At 36.6% G+C, this 18,951-nt stretch overlaps 1 protein-coding gene across 3 annotated transcripts in view; it reads right to left on the bottom strand.

Annotated features, from left to right (window-relative positions):
• The window catches only part of HMCN1 (hemicentin 1), a 495,740-nt gene that overhangs the window by 352,114 nt on the left and 124,675 nt on the right, over positions 1 to 18,951 (bottom strand). For all 3 annotated transcript variants that reach the window (XM_053909192.1, XM_019426820.2, XM_019426835.2), the window contains one exon: positions 9,555 to 9,625. In XM_053909192.1, coding sequence (XP_053765167.1) covers positions 9,555 to 9,625 — 71 coding nt within the window. The remainder of the gene's footprint in view (positions 1 to 9,554; positions 9,626 to 18,951) is intronic.

The raw sequence follows: 18,951 nt of genomic DNA, 5'->3' as shown, positions 1-18,951 counted from the left end.
TAAATTAGAATGACTACAGAACCCTAATGCATCAGTGACATTTGGTCTTCATCACTTGTAGAAACTATGGCGGGGATGTACTGAAAGATAACTGGAGTATTTCAGAGCCCAAACTTCAAATCTCTATAATCAAAATAAAAGTCCAGGCAGCCCACCATGCTGCCCTTTACGAGTTTAGAGAAGGTGGAATCCAAATCAAGGCATCAAAAAACTGTTGACCTTTCTTTCAGATGCATTAAAAGTTAACAATTACAACCATTTCCTGCCTTTCAGGTTATTACCTGCCAGTAGTAACTCTTCAGCAATTGATCTTTCAGTTTGTTGGAACTACCTTCCTGTTTGGCCTAGGAGAAGATTCAGTTCACTTCAGTTTAAATAAAGGATACACTATGTACCGTGCATTCAATATCTTCATTAATAAATCAGAAATTGATATACCTTCATACTACTTAAGAGAATTCCTTCCCGGGGCACCTGGGTGGCTCAGTCAGTTGAGCCTCTGACTTCAGCTCAGGTCATGATCTCATGGCTCATGAGTTCCAGCCCCAAGTCGGGCTCTGTGCTCACAGCTCAGAGCCTGGAGCCTGCTTCAGATTCTGTGCCTCCCTCTCTCTCTCTGCCCTTCCCCTGCTTGTACCCTGTCTCTCTCTCTCTCTCAAAAATAATAAATAAACGTTAAAAAATTTTTTTAAATAAAAAAAGAGAATTCCTTCCCTTGCCCATCAAGGATTCCATACCTTTTTATTTTCTTTTCCCACAAAATTAAGACATTATCCTGATCCCTAGTTGGGATTCCTGATCTCTCCTACTATATGGCCTTGTTTGCCCAGAGAGAATGAGCCAGAAGAGGGCAGCGTTCTGGGTCTAAGGTGGCCCTTGCAGCCAGTCATTATCTGCCTATTCAAGGATCAGGCAGGCTTTCTTTCTCCCTGTTTTCCCTGGGTTATGACCCTTCTCTGTCTTACTTAGCACTCTTCAGATTCAGCCTGCCCACTAAAATCTCTGTCTTGCTTTCTACTCCAACACTCACATATGGATCTTATATGCTTCCCAGCACATTTGGTATTATCTGGGTTATTGGGTAGTTAATGGAGATTATAATGTGATTGTGTAATGTGTGTTTTATTTTATGCGTAAAAAATATATTTATACTGCTTATGTTACTTTAGGTCTTGGCAAAAAGATTATCAACACAATGCATTTTTTACTAATCAAATCATTATAATTTATGAACATTATAATATATAGGGAAGTTTGAGACAGACAAATTGTATGGGCTATTTTAGAGCTAGCAGTCATTAAACAAAACTGGTGAACTAAGATCTAGATCATCTCACAGGAGGAGATTCCATATATATAAACAGACCAGATAAATGAGGACTTTCAAAAATCAACATGAATATAGAAGTATGAGACCTGGTTTAAAGTTTATATGAAAAAATCTGAGGGACTGAGCTGGTAACTGCACCTGAATTCAATAATCTGATACCATCACCAAAGAAATCTTATATTGGCCTCAAACATGAAAGAGCTTCTCAGACATAGCTCCAGAGGAGGACCCCAGGTATCATCTGGTGATGAAGATCAGTGCTATTAAATCTCTAACTGGTGTTAGTTCATTTCTGATGTATTGATAGGTTTCTGGAAGGGATTCAGACATCTGATGGGGTAACTGGACAAATAATAGTCAAAGTGAGTACTCATACCAAGATTCCACAATTCTTCTTGACATTTTTTCAAGGCCTAAGAATAAAGACAGCTTCTTGAGAACTGCTCTTGATCTGAATTGAGAAAAAAACTGTACATTCATTTTGCTCAAAGTGAGGTTGATAGTTTTCTCTAGGAAATCTGGCTTTAGGTCAAGAAACATTCTCCCCAGGAAAACATTTTGACCTCCATCTTTACCATCACCTAAAAATGGACAAAATCAGATGCAGTACTTATTATGGGGAATAGGGTAATCCTTTGGTTACATAAGTAGCATGTATGGGGTGAATCCAGGCATCATGGGTCAGTGATGCCATTCTGTGACATGTAACTATAGTATTTACTCTGCAATGACTCGTGTATTTACCTTTTGTAACATTCCCATGCATGCACCCTTTGAAAAGAAAATCAAAACTTTTATCATCATAATCCATACCTATGTCATTATGTCTATATTCTGCTTTGAAAAAGTAATCCAATAGTCAGAATACTCTTCTATACTCTCTGTCCTTTGAAGTGCTCATAAAAGATCATTAAGAAATCATCTAGCTATTTGCTTCTGGATAGGGTACCAAGGTGGATAGTTAGAAAAGAGCCAAGCATTCCCACTCAGTGCCCTCCATTCTCTTCCCTCCCTGAGGATTAAGAATTACTTGTCCCTCAGAGAATTCATATGGTCTAGCAGGGAACTCTAGCAGCACATGAAAATTGTAGTAGATGTTTCATTCAAGCCCCAAGAAGTTTCAACTCTAACAATGAAAATAATCAAAACATCACCTACAAATACAACTAGGTTGTATGGTAGTATGAACACTATCAATCTCTTAAAAGGCTTCTTATCCTCGTGTCTCTCCAACGTGTTTATGAGGTCATACTTAAATAAGTTTACCACAGTAAGTAGTGAGAACACATACTGAGCAAAAAGAGCAATTTTGTTTATAATTAACTTTGTCATTTGCTGCTCAGTAATTTCAGGTCAGCCAACTACGCAAACTGATGAGAGGTAGCAGTGAAAGTCAAAATCTTCAAGGAATGAATTCATTTCATTGAGGACGAGACCAGCCCTAGACCTACCATCGTCTTTAATTCTCTACAGCACTATCTTGAAGTAAAATGCAAAACAAATGCTATAAACAAATGTTAACTTGATTGGACTAATAAGGTTACTTAAATCAGTATTTAGAAGGAAAGTAACAGAGTCATAAAGGACACTGTCTTAAGCATTAAATACCTCCCGTTATGTGACCAGCTTTGCTATTTGCCAGTTTGGTGACCTGATTGTTACCTACTATCTCAAAGCTTGAGTATCCTCTTTTGTAAAAGGTAATATTAATATTTGTGTGGGTCTGAATTGAGAGAGACACTTGCAAAATCACAAGGCACATATTCCACAATTGCTGCTCGTTTACGGTATGTTTGGTGATTATTTCCCTTAAAAAAACCTTCAGGGTACTGGAGGTAGTAACACAATAGAAGTAATGATAGCTAACATTTATCAAGCCTTTACTTTGGGCCAGACACTGGTTCTATTATTCTTGAAGCTTTTGCATGTATTATGAGTTACATGTGTTGGACTCATCTCATCTTACCTAAATTAAACACATGCCATTCTTCCTGTAAAAGTGAATACACACACACACACACACACACACACACACACACACACACACAATTTGTACAAAAGAATACTTAAATAGAAATAAAAGCTGCTGTCTTCAGTTGAATCATGTCCAATACCAAAAACGTAAATCACATCTCCCATAGTTTTTCAATAAGTCTATATCTACACTGACATAAAATCCCTTCTTGTTATTTTTATCTAGTCATGTCTTTTTTTGCTTTTCTTAATTTCTTTGTCACATATTAGTTTGATTTTTAAAATTCATTAAGAAAACTTTCCTATAAATTGAGAAATAAAGAACATACTTTTACATAGTAGCATGATTTAGAATATCAGAAATTAGAGGCACCTAGGAGGTTAGGTGTCTTGATTTTGGCTCAGGTCATGCTCTCAGAGTTCATGAGTTCAGGCCCCATGTTGGGCTCTGTACTGACAGCGCAGGGCCTGCTTGGGATTCTCAGTCTCCCTCTCTCTCAACCCCACCCCATTTGCATTCTTTCTCTCTTTCAAAAAAAATTAAAAAATATATATATACAATACCAGAAATTAGATAAAGTGTATACCAAACTGTCATCATAAATTTCTCTTCTATACTCAGCACTATCTTGTCTTCTTCTTTTTAATAGTCTTGGCCTATCTAGCGATGATTTTTCATACTCTCCTTTGGCAGTTAATTCTAACATCAATTGTTTTTACATGACAGCAAAACATTTGTCACCTTAGCCTTAGCCTGCTGCATTTTGTCTATTTACCCTTCTATTCCTGTTAAAGAATTATAATAATTGGACCTTAACCTCATCTTCTTCATAACTCCATCCTGTTCCTATGTGACAATGCTGTTCTACATATTTTTACTCTTATTCCTGCTTTTTTTGGGGGGTCAATGTTGCTAAAAGACTTCACAAAGGAAAATTAAATTATGTGTGAGGATTTTCAGTTTTAGGGACCAACTATCTATATGAAAAAATTGTAATTCCATTATTGTAAAAATACGTTCCTTCTTTTTTTACATTTCAAGTGTCTGACTAATTGCTTTTTGTTCTTTAGAACATTTGGATAAAAGGCTTGAAAGCATATTACTGCCAACACCATTTTTTGATTTCTAAAAATCAAAAGCTTTCTAGTTTCTTTTTTTTAATGTTTACTTATTTTTTGAGAGAGAGAGAGAGAGAGAGAGCACAAGCAAGGGATAGATAGATAGAGAGAGAGAGACAAAGGATCTGAAACTGGCTCCATGCTGATAGCAGAGAACCTGAGGTGGGGCTCAAACCTATGACCAGGAGATCATGACCTGAGCCAAAGTCAGATGTTTAACCAACTGAGCCACGTAGGCACCCAAGCTTTCCAGTTTCTTATAAAGACTGTGACCTGAGACAAGACTTTGGACTGCATATTTACAGAGATACTAGGTCTCAAAGCTCTGTGGTTTGAATACCATTTATTATCATTTGTCTTCCGTTCTTTTTCCCAGAGAGAAAGCTCAGATGCTTTCCAAGTTGCTTCCATGTATTCCAGATGAAAGATAATAAAGGAAAATAAAATTAATGTTATAAATGTAATGATTTAAGGTGACTGACTTTTTTCTAAGTTTTTCTTGGAAAATTTTAAACTATGTTTCAAGTTATCCATATCTCTGTAAAAAAATAGCTAAGCTTAGTGTAATCTTAATGAGCAATTATTTAATTTACTTCAAACTAAATTTACTTTTCTTGTTTTCAAAACTATTACAAATGTAAGAAAATTATTAACTTAAAAAAATTTGTTTAGGGGCTCCTGGGAGGCTCAGTCAGTTGAGAATCTGGACTTCGGCTCAGGTCATGATCTCATGTTTTATGGGTTTGAGACCCACATTAGCCTCTGTGCTGACAGCTCAGAGTCTGGAGTCTGCTTCGGATTCTGTGTCTCCCTTTCTCTCTGCCCCTCCCCCGCTCGCGCATTGTCTCTTTCTCTCTCAAAAATAAATAAACATTAAAAAAAATTTTTTTTAATTTGTTTAAATCTAAGTAAGCTTTAATAGGACAGCAATTCTTGTCGCTCATGATAACAGTGATTTGCAAGGAGTCACCAAAAATGGTAGAAGGGGAACAGAAGAGGAGTCTGGAAATTATATACAAAACAAAATTTAGTATTTTATACTAAAATTTTATGAAATATATGAAATTTAGTTTCTAGGCTGATTTATGAAATAATAAAATATTCTTTAAGCAAACACTGAGGAGAAAGAATATATTCTTTAGATTAGGTGTTAAGTGATGATGTAGCCTAGGGCTTTTTCATATTTATGAAATGTTTTTATAAATATGAAAGGTTTTTCATATTTATGTTGAATGAAGGGAAAAAGTAAACATTTGATTTCTTCCCCAACTGGTTGTTCTACTTAAGCATCCTTTTGGATCCCAAGACAATGCAAAAATAAACCCCATAAGATGTAGCCAGTCCAGAGAAAACCTCCAGAGAAATGTACACCCGCTTTCATTCCAGGAGAAAAGAAAAGAAAGAATATAACCCCACGGACTGCCTGTAACAGTCTCAAGTCCAAAAGGTGATGCAGGAGGGCTCTGGGAAGGGAATCAATGGAATATGAGTCAGGAATTATGACCCTTTGCCCTGGAGACAAATTGAGCACAGAGGATAAGCACACTCCTTGAAGATTCCTCAGAACAAAAGAAAGGGAGAGGCAGGAAATCAGGAAGTGCCAGTGCCAGGTCTCATTGAGAATGTAGGGATTTTCATTCTAGCCAGATATTCAAGAATACAGCTCTGCTGTATTTTTGCAGAGAAAAAAGAAATGAATACAGTAAATCCTTTCTTAACGTTCTATCAGCTAGAAATCTCCATTACTTGGCCCTTCTGAATCTCTGTGTAATGCAAGCTGATAATTAGGTTTTTAAGTTATCTTTTGCCTCATCAAAGCTTAAATTATATTTGATATAGTTTTACTGCTAAATATATATTTTTAAAAGAGGCTACCCTCATATAATCCCTATTTAAGTCCACTTTCATGCAGATACTGGTTCATCCCACAGGTGGATCAGAGGCTCAATGAGAGGTACAAGGCCCTTGCTCTTAGTAGCTCATGGTAGACTAAGGCAACATAAAAATTTTAACAAACAGGGGAACACAATTTCTAATTCCCATGGTCCATATAAAGGCTAGAAATTTTTATGTAAATATTTTTTTCAAAGGATCTGGACATCCAAAGTAGCAAAGAATTTGCTATATTGAAGGGCAGAAAAGTAAATTCTAAGTAAGTATGAAGATAATGACTGGAAAAGAATGACACAGTGTAAGAGAAAGGAAATGAGGGATTTTTAGTGGGAAAGACCATCAGAATAAATTTAGTAAAAGAGAAAACTAGCCAAGGGATAAATATATAAATCCATTTAGGTACTTATGAAATATGATTTATTTTAGTATATGATTAAAAATTATAGAGACAGGCACAATAAAATAATCATGATTGAATACATATTTGGAATGCCAAACTTTGGCTTTTTCACCCTATGCCCCAATTATGCTCATACAATACACAGTTGCAAATCAAATCATTCACCCAACAGTGAAACCAAAGTATTAAAACTCCAAACTCTAATTTGGACTGTGTTGATTTGTACACAATGATATATTCATTCATTCTTCCTTTCTTTCATCAAAAAGTGAGCATGTTCAATATGCCATACATTTTGCTGAGGTAATGATGAGCTAAATCAGACATGATTCTTCAGTGTGAAATCCCCACTACTTTGTGATGGAGAAAAGCAGTAATATATGGCCAAACCTTAAGGACAGGGAGGATCTCTGAGGAAGTGGTGTTCAAGATTAGACTTGAATCCTGAATACAAGATTTTAAACTAGGTTAAGGGAGCATGGAAGTGAGGGCAGGATGAAGGACAGGAAATTCCTGTGCAAGGAAAAGAACATGTGCGAAAATGCCACTGGGAGATGAGTGGAGGATAAAGATTTGCAGAGAGTCTATGCAAGGCCCCTAAGAGAGAGCACAGACCCCAAAGGAGAGAGTGGTTCTACACAGGGCTGACAGAGAGACAGGTCTCAGGTCACTCAAAATCTTAGGAAGAATTTAATGAGGTGGGGGTAGGGGATGACTGCAGAGGGTATTAGGGGAAATGTTCAGAGATGTATTTTGAGATTATTTTGTTTGTAGAATGGAGAATAGTCTGGCAAATAAAAGCAAGAGCAAATGCAGGAAAATCACTTAGAAACTTTTTTCGCATTTGCTTAGACTAAAGATATAGTAATTGGGATTAGGGTAGTACCAATAGAAATAGTGAGAAATCAATAGACATAAAAAATATTTAGAAAGTTAAAAACCACGACTTGACGGTTTGGATGTTGGGGAAAATCATCATATTAAAGATGATTCACAGTTTTTGGTAGTATAACCAGAATATTGTGGTCAAAATTCACAAAGACAAAAAATAGAGAACAAAGAACAAGAATTTAGGACCAAGTGTAGAGCAATGGAAAGGGCACATTTGTGAGTTTCATTGTAGAGGCCCATTGTGACATCTAAGGGACTGACATAAGGGTCTGTATGTCAGAGGAGAAGTCTTAGGGGCCATTTGTACATGCCTATGTTTGAAACAGTAAGTGAGGTCACTTGCTCAGGGTAGATCGCTCACTGAAACAACCAGTAGTAAAAGGGTGAGGGGATGGAGGTTTAAACAGAGTAGACAAGATCTGTAATTATCATTGGGACAAATGGGAAATTTAATCAACCAGAAAAACATAGTAAGATCATGGGAGTACTGAAAGTCCAGTGTTGTGTATCCACAATGGAATCAACCTGCTCTGTTGTAAGACTTTAACAGCACTTCGCCCTGATGGACAGGCATGAATAATGCAGATAATTGGAGTTATTGAGGAATAAGGTTTTGCCTTTTGAAGAAAAAAGCAATGGACAAGGAAGAAAAAGAGGTGTTTTTGAAATGATAGGACTCTGAGCTCAACTGGAGGAAAGGAAAAAAAGGAGAGATCTGATGGCCTGGGAGACAGGCTAGAGGTTAATGAGGGTGAAGGAGGAGTTGTAAACAGTTGTGCCAACAAGCTTGGTGGACAGATGGTTGCTGCTGGAGGTTAAGATGCTTGAACTAGTGCTTTGAGAGGTAGAAAGGATTATTGATGATAAGGTCCTGAGGGAGTGGAAGACTGAGATGGAGTAAAGAACAGGTTATTGCAGATGACTAGCAGGTCAAGGAACTGAGGGGAGAAGGCTCTGACAGGTCTTTCCCATAAATGCTGAAGTCCCTGGAATGATGGCAGCCCTGAAGGGGAAACGTAGCCAATGATCTAGGTACCAGTAGCTTAGATGAATGGTGGGGAGTGGTCAAAAGGTCTGGAAATGACTACAGCAAAGACCATCTATGGAGAAGAGTATAGTGAAGCAGCCTCAAAGAGCAAGTTTTTTTTTGTTTTCATGAATGGATTTAGCAATAATGATCTCAAAGCAGCCCTGAGGGGAAAGTACATACTAACCCTATCTCCAAGTCCTGTTGTCAGAATATCAGCTAAAGCAATGTTATTCTTCTTCTCTAATCACCTAATTATACTTACTGTCAAAAATTTTATACAGTTGACTTAGACCAGAGAACATCAAAATTATTTTTAATTATACCATTTCTGTTGTGGGGGAAGAATTAACTGTTGTTTATGATTCTCAGTGAAGGGACTCACCTAGAGCAGGCTTCAGTAAACTTTGTTGTAGAGGGTCATGGAGTAAATATCTTAGGGTATGTGGGCCAGTCTGTCAAAGCTACTTAATTCTGCTATTGTTGTATGAAAGCAGCCATAGATAATGTATAAATGAAGGTGAACTCAATCTGCCCAATTTACATATCTATTGTTCAATTCATTCAGAACTCAAGTGAGAAAAGGAAGTGGAATTAAAAACTAATAATTATTTCTGGAACACGTGGGTGGTTCAGTCAGTTAAGCATCGGACTTCAGCTGAGGACATGATCTCATGGTTCATGAGTTCGAGAACCGCATCGGGTTCTCCCCTTCCAGTTAGTAGCCCGTTTCAGATCCTCTGTCTCCCTCTCTCTCTACTTCCTCCCCTGCTCACTCCCTCTCTCTCAAAAATAAATAAACATTAAAAAAAATTTTAACCCAAAATTATTTCTTTCAGGTTTAAAAATAAGGGAAATCAGACAAAAGTTCATGATTTTCCTTTCCCCTGAAACAAATAAAATTGAAAGCAAGCACTTACCTGAACATACAATTCTCTGAGTTCATATTGAAATTTCTTGGGATCTGTGGTAATTGTCACTGGGCCAATTTCTATGAGGATAAAAATGACAGAGGTAAGTAAATTGTAATCAATAGCATTAAAGAGTTTATCATGTTTGCAAATGTCTTCTCATTGTACACTACATGGTTATTTATTAGTAAGAGATATATAGCCAGCAAAACAACAGACTGTTTCTCAGTTTATAGCTACCAAAGAATAACTTAAAATTTGCTGGAAATTATGTATATTCAGAGTGACTTTTTAGCCTTGGGAAATGCAAAGGGGCAGTCAAAAATGTTGTAAGACCAAGAGCCAGGATACCCCAGGTTCAGTCCCTTTTTACTCCCATCAGTCAATGAATATTTATTGAACACCTACTTCATTGCTGGACTCTAAATTAATTACCCATCCATCCTATAATTCTGTTTTCTCAACTATAAATTGTAAATTTGTTTGCAACTTTTCTGTAAGTCCAAATTAGTTAAAAATAAGAAGTTTAATATTAAACAACAATAAAAATGACCTTCAATGCCACAGAGTATTCAAGAACTTGCAGAAGCATTGATATGAAAACATTAAAAGTTGAAGAAATAGTCCCCATCACTTCCTTCCCTGGGCTGGGGCTGCTGTCCATCACTATCACCATTTGCTTGAGCCAGCTCTGACCACTTTGTGGTCACTGCCACCCTCACAACTACCCTGATATATTGCACAAACCACTATTCCAAATGGGAACAAGTGGGCCACTGCATTCCTTGGAAAACCAGGACCTAAGGTAGGTGAAAAGAAAGGGCCCAGACACCAGGGGTGGTTAATTTGGCAATATTTTTTTTTTTGTAGGATGCAGCATGTCTATAGTAAACATTTTCATCCACAAAGATAATTTTCTTAAAAATAACAATCAACCTTTAAAAGAGCAAGTGGATGGGGCACGTGCGTGGCTCGGTTGAGCATCCTACTCTTGGTTTTGGCTCAGGTCATGATCTCAGGGTTTGTGAGTTTGAGCCCCACGTTGGGCTCTGCACTGAGAGTGCAGAGCCTGCTTAGGATTCTCTCTCTCTCCCTCTCTCTCTGCCCTGGCTCACTCGCTTGCTCGCTCTCTCTCTCTCAAAAAATTTTTAAAAAAATAGACAAAGTGCCTTTACGAGTATCAATTACTTCCTTAAGAAACACCCATACATTTAGTAATAGAGTATTAAAATTCATGAGTATCATGTGCACTGACACTAAATTCCTAGGGTGGATGGAAAGTTTTCCATTTTATCTAATGAAGATACAGGTTGCATTCAAAATGATAATGTGCAACTACAACACCAAATTATAAAAATATTTAACATATAATTTTTAACAAGACATTTTCTAGCTTCAAAGGCACACTGCTAGAAGAAGACTTTATGACTTCAAAGGATAATAATTAGTCAGGCCTTCTATAATGTGCTAAATGTAATACAAAAATAGACTGTAGGGTTTTAGAAATAAATGAGGTAAATTGGAAAGGAAGCACAATTTGTCTGCCATAACCCATGTAATTTGTCTTAGAAATGACATAAAAAAATGCCTCCAACCTTCATCATACAGATCACAGATCAGCCACCTAGCAGTATACAAAAGGAGTGGAGAGGCAATTGGAGAAATTGTGTGAAAATGCAAACATGTGCATTCCATACCAAGCAGAACAGTTATTAGTTATGTAAAAGTCTTGTCCCAAGTGTATGGAAAATCAGAGAAGCCTATTCCCTCAAGACTAAACAAAGGCATACTTTGCAAAGGAATGCATAATAGCAAAGAATATGCCAGGCAGTTGCACCCTGACATAAATTGTCAGTAGCACTGTCAGGCCAAACTTCTATGTTCCTACATGGCATAATACTGAAATAATTCTAGAATTCAAAGCTCAAGAATTAGAAAGAAATACAAAGAATACTGGAAAAAGGCAATTACATAAGAATACAAAGAGAACATTCCCCATAATAATAATATAAAAAATAGTCCTGGATATATGCCTGTTCTTCAACACAGGAGATCAAGGACTGGTATTGAAGTAAGAGGACTGATTAGGTTTCATTTGTATCCATAGACTCAAATATCCATTTGTTTCCAATGAAGATAGGAAATCCCTCCTGAATTTCATTAATAAGCATTTTTGCAAACTATACTGGACAGCTGAGATAAATCTTTTATCAGTTGTGAGAAATACTCAGGAGAGGTGAGGGCTTGCTGAGCTGCCATATCCCTCCAGCTGTAAGCATCCTTTCCAACTCTTGAATAGAATGATATGACTATTTGGCAAAATCAGCCCTCCTCCCTTTCAGGACCTGCTTCCATTCCACTCTTACTCTTCACTTAATAGAGCCCTGTGCCAGTGTGTTATGAGCAATTTCCTCTTCTCTTCCTTTTGGCTCATGTTAGTTTCATCCCCTGCCAAGGCTTTGATGACATCCAGTAGGTACAACTTTGTCCTCTCTTCCTGCCCGAACACGGCCCTCTATTGCATGTAGAATTAAATGAGAACTCTCCAAGGCATTCCAGGCCTCTCTTCTATTAATCCAATTTTCTACCTTTGTCAACACCCCTTAGCATGAGGCCACTGTGCTTCCTCACCATCCCATGGCCATCCCCACTGTCTTTCATCTGTCCATATACTGCTCATTCTAAAAAGCCTGACTTAAGTCCTACTCCTTGAATGTTTTGACTTTTCTCCAATTTGCTTTAATGTTGTTTTGATAATATTTGTACAGTAAACACATGGGAATAATGAAGATGCACAGCATTCAAGAGAATGCAGAGATCACCTCCACTTTATTCAGTTAACTTTATGTAGCGATTTACAAATAAAACACACCAAAAATCACTCAATCAATCAACCATCAATCTCCAAACAAAAGCACTGAGCTAGAAGGGACATCAAAGATCATTTCATTCAATCTCTTTATCTACAGAAGAAAACTTGAGGTCCAGCAAAGATGAAATTGAAAACTTGGGTGGTTTAAAAAAAAAAAAGGTTGAGATTTCTGAATATATTTTCTATACAGAGCAACCTGTATGGCTCACTAATATTTCTTCTTTTCCAAGATCTCCATTCTGTTGATGACTAAAGTACCACTAACTTTCTCCTCCTTTCCTCTGGACCACAGGCAAGACAGGCCATGATCAAGTGCCTAAACTGATGTGTACAACATCCAGGATTCTTAATTGTTGCAGGCCTGGATATTGTCTTTAATAGACCAAAGAACAATAAAGAAAAAAATAAAGGTTAAAGGTCAAGCCCAGGCCTTCAGATCCTTTATTTCTTGCTCATTTCCTTACATCATGGAGACTCCATGCTATAGCTAAAGACCATGAGACATGATCGATATGATGACAGTAATAAGTCAACTAAGAAAGTTTTCAGTTTTCCCTATTAACTAAATGTTTTGTTTTTTAATCAAGTTACTAATACATAATCAATAGACACAATTTTCCATATACACTTTGTCTTACAAAACAAAAGAATCATTACAGCAACATGCATTATTACAAATGTAAGAAATACGTCATGCTTCAGAAGACCACTTTTTATTAAAAAAAAAAACACACACACACAACAGGGTCCAAAACTCCAAGGCAATCTCCCCTTTCCATTAATTTTGTTGTATCTCGTTTCCTAGGGACTTATCAGATAGGTTGGATTTATTTCCAGCATCTCAGCCATTGTTCTCTTAATCTGAGTTGCTAGATTGTATTTAAGAAAATAATGGAAAGAAGTTCACAATGTAATATTTTCTTTCACTGCTTCACTTGGCAAGATCAATATCCAGTTTCTCACTTCCTTTTTCCTTTCCACTAACAGATTTCTGCTCCTTACAGTTTTTCTTTACTCAAAGTGTTTCTTGATAATAAGAGAAATAGTTACTGCTGCTTGCTGGGGTTTAAACACTGCCTGTGCATGATTTGATAACACTATGCACAATTGTTTTGGTTTTCAAAAATACATAGTTCACGGCTTTATATTTATAGTGACACATAAATATGTGAAAAGTTAAAATGAGACCCCTAAGCTACATTATAAACTAATCAGTATTTTCAAAGCATTATAGAAAAATCAAAAATAACTATAAATCATAAGGCCTATCATAACGGAAATTTAAAGATAGTTGAAAACTACATAGTTGAAAATTTATACATAAGCCATGGAAACTTAGAAAGTCTAATTTAGCAGCTGAAAAGAGCTAAGTGATACAAAAAAGATGGCAAACTTTCTCAGTGCCCAGAGAAAATAGAGACCCCTGAGTCTAGGGAAACACAGTGAAGGCATCAGGAGGAGATGAGGAATGCCTTTGGGACTTGAGGAAAGCACCAGATTTTTTTTTTAATTTTAATGTTTGTTTGTTTGTTTGTTTGTTTATTAAATATACGAAATTTATTGTCAAATTGGTTTCCATACAACACCCAGTGCTTATCCCAACAGGGGAGAAAGCACCACATTAACAGAGGGTGGTATTAGAACAAAGAAATTCCAGGCATTGGGACACGGGTGGTTCAAAACTGCTTCCATGAACTGAATCTCAACTGTTACTCTCTCTAAAAATTCTACTCCTGGGCAATTAAACACAAATCAATTAGAATGTCTTCTATGTGCAAACCTACTTGTAAATAGACATATTCAAAGCATTCAAGTTGTCTAAAGGAAAATTAATAAATTCTGTTTCCTTGTTTGGGGATGCTACAGAAAATCAGATTAATAACTATATTTACTTTTACTGTTTTCGATTTAATCCACAATGCACTCTTTCTAGATTTCTCTATTCTCACTCAATTATAATGTTGCTGTCCAGCACCATTTTTAAATGATCTACATCTAATCCACAAAAACAGAACTGTCTCCTGACTTTGAACTAAGCTAAGGACAAGTCTATTTCAGCACTTATTTGCGTACATTCCTACTCACAATAGAATAGGTAATTTTCAAGACCCTTACAGGCCCTTAATGATTGTTTTGACATGAAGTGATGTATTTGGTGTGTTTTATAAAATCCAGGCCAATGATGAATTCATGCATAGCATGTTATCTAGTATTGATTAAATGGCATTCTGCTCTACTATCCAAAGAGATTATTCATTTAATGATGTTATATGATAACCTTAAATATATGCACTTAACAAAATTGCAGCTAATATATGTAAAATGCAAGGGTCATTTCACTTGGACTGTTAAACAAGATATAGAAAAAATCGTGAACATGAATTTACCAATGTTACACAGCTGTTTAGAACAGGAAGCAAAGAAGAATGTCTTAATAATTGACACAGGATTTTGAGGTATATTGAGTAGGAAGGATGTTATTGCTTACACTGGACCTTAGCCATAGCTGGAGAAAGCACTCTTGCAAAAACAGCCGTGGGATTTTTAATGGGCAACAAAATTCAAATTCAAGGTTTTACATGAAATCCTAAATAAAAAATGGCATTTTAGCACCAAAACATATCTATGCATTGATAAGGTATACTCAGATAGGAAAACATAAAATATTTTCTCATGCTATTTAATAAAATTTAATTAATAAGCTTTCCAGTGTGATTAAGGTACTTTGAAAACAAACAAGAAAATGAATACTATGTACAAGAACATTTTAAAATTTAAACAGGGATATTCTAAGTAAATGTGTTTTTAATTTTAAGATAAAAGTATTAAAATTCATTTCAAAGTTTTAATTGTTCTCTTAGACAATTCTTTAGCATTAATGGCCTTTCAAATAAATCTAGACATCAGTGAGGGACAAAGAAAAATTATAAAAGGAGTAAAATGCTGTTGAAGAAAAAGTACATTTACAAGTCCTTAGAAATGAATTGTTAGTGTTGTTAAAATTTCCACGTTAGGAGAATAGACTTAATTTCAGCCCTGATTGTTTCCACAACTAAACAAATATATGGAGTCCTTTGATCATGTTTTCAGGGAAACTATAATGCCGAGATCCAAAATCATATTTATGAAGTAACACTTTATTTGCAAAAAAATATGGGAATCACAGACATTGCTAAAAATATGATAGATGGATTTATGTGTCTCTATATATGTGATAGTATGTATATGGTTTCCCCCCCAAATTGCATTCATTTACTCAACCAACAGACACTATATCCTTACAGTTAGTTCCAATTGGCAGGAAAAAGCACAAACAAGCAAATACATTTAAAGAGTTAGCAGAATCAGACATGTCTGGGTGTGTCCTACAAATTAAAGGGCTGACTTCAGGGACTTAAGACCGGTGCATTTGTATGAGGTCCTGCTCTCAGAGGCCTCTGCTCTGTTGAGAATACTTTGCAGTCAACTGTCTTGAAATAATTTTATCTTTGAATTTGTGTTTTATAAGTCAAGTTCAATGGGACAATGGAACATACAGTCTGAGCTTGGAGCCTTAGCTCATGGTGGGTCCTGCCTGCCACCACTTCTGAGGACAAGTTCTCAGCCACCTCTTCTCCCACTCACACACGCCCCACGCTCTACCAAGCAGCCCTGTTGCTGCCTCGGTAGGCTGTCACCATTTATCATCCACCCAAGCAGGGACCTGGATGTGAGGATAGGGAGGGGTGGGAGCTCCGGCCACCAGAAGTCATGTCTCAGCCAGGGCAAACCTTCCACACACTCTCCACCCAGGTACCAAGCACATATCAATGCCATGATTTAAAGATCCCTGGGAGTCGCCTGTCTGCCAAGGGTTGGAGCTACAGAAAGAGATGTGTGGCTCAGATGACCAGACCTTGCCCCAGGCTGACGCACAGTGCTTGTCCCACGCCTGGCAGGGGGGTGCAACCCCACAGCCCATCTGGCCCGATGCCGAGCTCAGCCCACAGTGCAAGTCAGGACCCCTAGGGCAAGCACGGGTCTGTACTTGGCTCACAGATATTCTGGTGCCCAGGGGTGCTCCCTCTAGGCACCATATCTAAAGGCTCTTCTTTTCCTCCTTGCAGCTCTCTGAAGTCTGTCTTCAACCATTAGCATGGATTTTACTATCCATCTTTATTTTGTACAATGCCAGGGATTTGAGAGAGAGAGACAGAGACAGAGCACGAGCAGGGGAGGGGCAGAGTGACAGAGGGACACAGAATCCAAAGCAGGCTCCAGGATCTCAGCTGTCAGCCCAGAGCCCGACACGGGGCTCGAACTCACAAGCCGTGAGATCATGACCTAAGCCAAAGTCAGACGCCCAATCAACTGAGCCACCCAGGCGCCCCTGTACAATGCCAGTTTTAAATGCAAATATCAGAGCATTTAACTCCTGCATGGATTCAACCAAATTATACAATCTGTATTTTGTGTTGATGCCAGATGGTGCCTCCAACTTGCTAGAAGAGACACACACAGGCCGGACTTAGGAAGATTGAAGGAGGAACCATTCATTTATAATCCCAGCAGCAGTGTACGTGTTCCAAATTTATCATGACACTGAATTAAGTAATACTCCTTATTGAAGAAAAGATTTTTTAATGAAAAAAAAAAAAACCCACGGTTATATAAAAGAAAGCTAAATATTAAAATGTATGTATTCTGACAAGTCAATTTATGGATTTAATACATTAAGAATCTCAGAAAAGTTTTTTTGCTTGTGTGTGCTGTGTTTATTTTAAACAGCACATGGTCGTTTTATATTAATGAAAATTGACAAGGTAATAAAGGACATCACAAGCATCAATAACTAAGAGGACAGTACTGCTGGTATACAAATGAATATATAGTAACTAGAAAAAAATTAATCTACATACAAACTACTATCTGAAGATAAGGTACATAAAATAAGATTATTTAAAAAATATTTAACTTTAATTCATATTTTATAGTATATAGCAAAATAAACTCTAAAAGGCTTACATGGTTCAATATAACCATTATTATAATTTTACCTGAATCCAAATTAGAATATAAATCAGATATATAAAAGAATAACATTCTTCTTTTCAAAGCAATAGAATAAATCACTAGGAAAAATACTGACAAATATGAATATATAGAAATCAAATGAAAATTGATTACACTCAGGGTGAGTACAGCATAACATACAGAGTAGTCGAATCACTATCTGTACACCCAAAACTAACATGCACTGTGTGTCAACTATACTTCAATTTAAAAATATCAAATGAAAATTAAATTCTAAAATAAAATAAAGCCAGATTTGGCAACACTTACGTCATCAATTAAAATAAATTAAAATCTACACTACCTGAAGAGATCATTCAAATTTGTACAAACAAAATAATAAAGTACCAATCACTACATAAAAAGAAAATTCATTAAAAGAAGGAAACCAAAGAAATAAGACCAGAAGCAAATGTCTGTATTTAGTTATAGTGGAAGAGATGTAAACTTCAGTCATTTTTAAGTACCTTGTAAGAAAGAGAAGAATCTTTTTTAAGAGTATCACTCAAACTGTAACACAACCTGGAATATGTGTACTGTCGGTAAGATTATAAGTGGTTACCACTTCAGTGAAATTTACTATAGTTATATGTATTTTAGGTATGGTAAGTCTTTTTTAAAAAATTTTTTTTAGTATTTATTTTTTGAGACAATGCAAGAGACAGAGTGCAAGCAGCGGAGGGGCAGACAGAGGGAGACACAGAATCTGAAGCGGGCTCCAGGCTCCAAACTGTCAGCCCAGAGCCCGACACGGGGCTCAAACTCACGAACCGTGAGATCATGACCTGAGCTGAAGTCGGACGCTTAACTGACTGAGCCACTCAGGCACCCTGGTATGGTAAGTCTTAAAAGTCTCTTCTGATAAAGTTATTTTCCTTTTTGTTGTAATTCAGTGGAAATAAAAAAGACAATGACATGACTAAGGTATCAACAAATAATGTCAAAAAGAGAAATGTTTAGAAATATAAATCTCTAAATAATATTGGGCAGCAATTAAACCATTGTTCTGTGTTGAAACACAAGTAAACATTTTTGTAGGACATTAAATAAAAAGGGAAAACATAAATTGTATATACACTTTGATTCCAACAACAGAGACAGATATGCATAAGGACAAATTCTGAAAGGTCACACCAGAGTAAAAATTGATGTTTGGAAGAGGTAGAACAATGCATACTTTTTTTTTTTTCATCAAAAAACTTTCAAATTAGTGGACCCATAAATTAAGGAAGGAAAAATTTCACTTGAGCACGTATAAGCTTGAGGTTGTACTCATGAATTTTGGCTGTATTCATGATTTTGCAGCTCTTAATTGGTTTATAATGGTCTCTAGAAAAAGGCACACAAATATCTCTCAGCATTGGGTAAATCACAAGGAAAGCACTGATCTGGGACATTATCTATTACTGTTGTGAGGTGAAATATTTGAAGAAGGTGAAATACTTAGAATTTAATCAAAACAGTCATTGTCTGGACAGAGTA

The sequence above is a fragment of the Panthera pardus genome, unplaced genomic scaffold (genome assembly GCF_024362965.1).
Source record: "Panthera pardus isolate Hobbes unplaced genomic scaffold, ASM2436296v1 HiC_scaffold_21, whole genome shotgun sequence".
NCBI classification, from domain to species: Eukaryota; Metazoa; Chordata; class Mammalia; order Carnivora; family Felidae; genus Panthera; species Panthera pardus.
The sequence above is the reverse complement of the archived record's forward strand: the minus strand, read 5'-3'. Positions and strand labels throughout refer to the sequence as shown.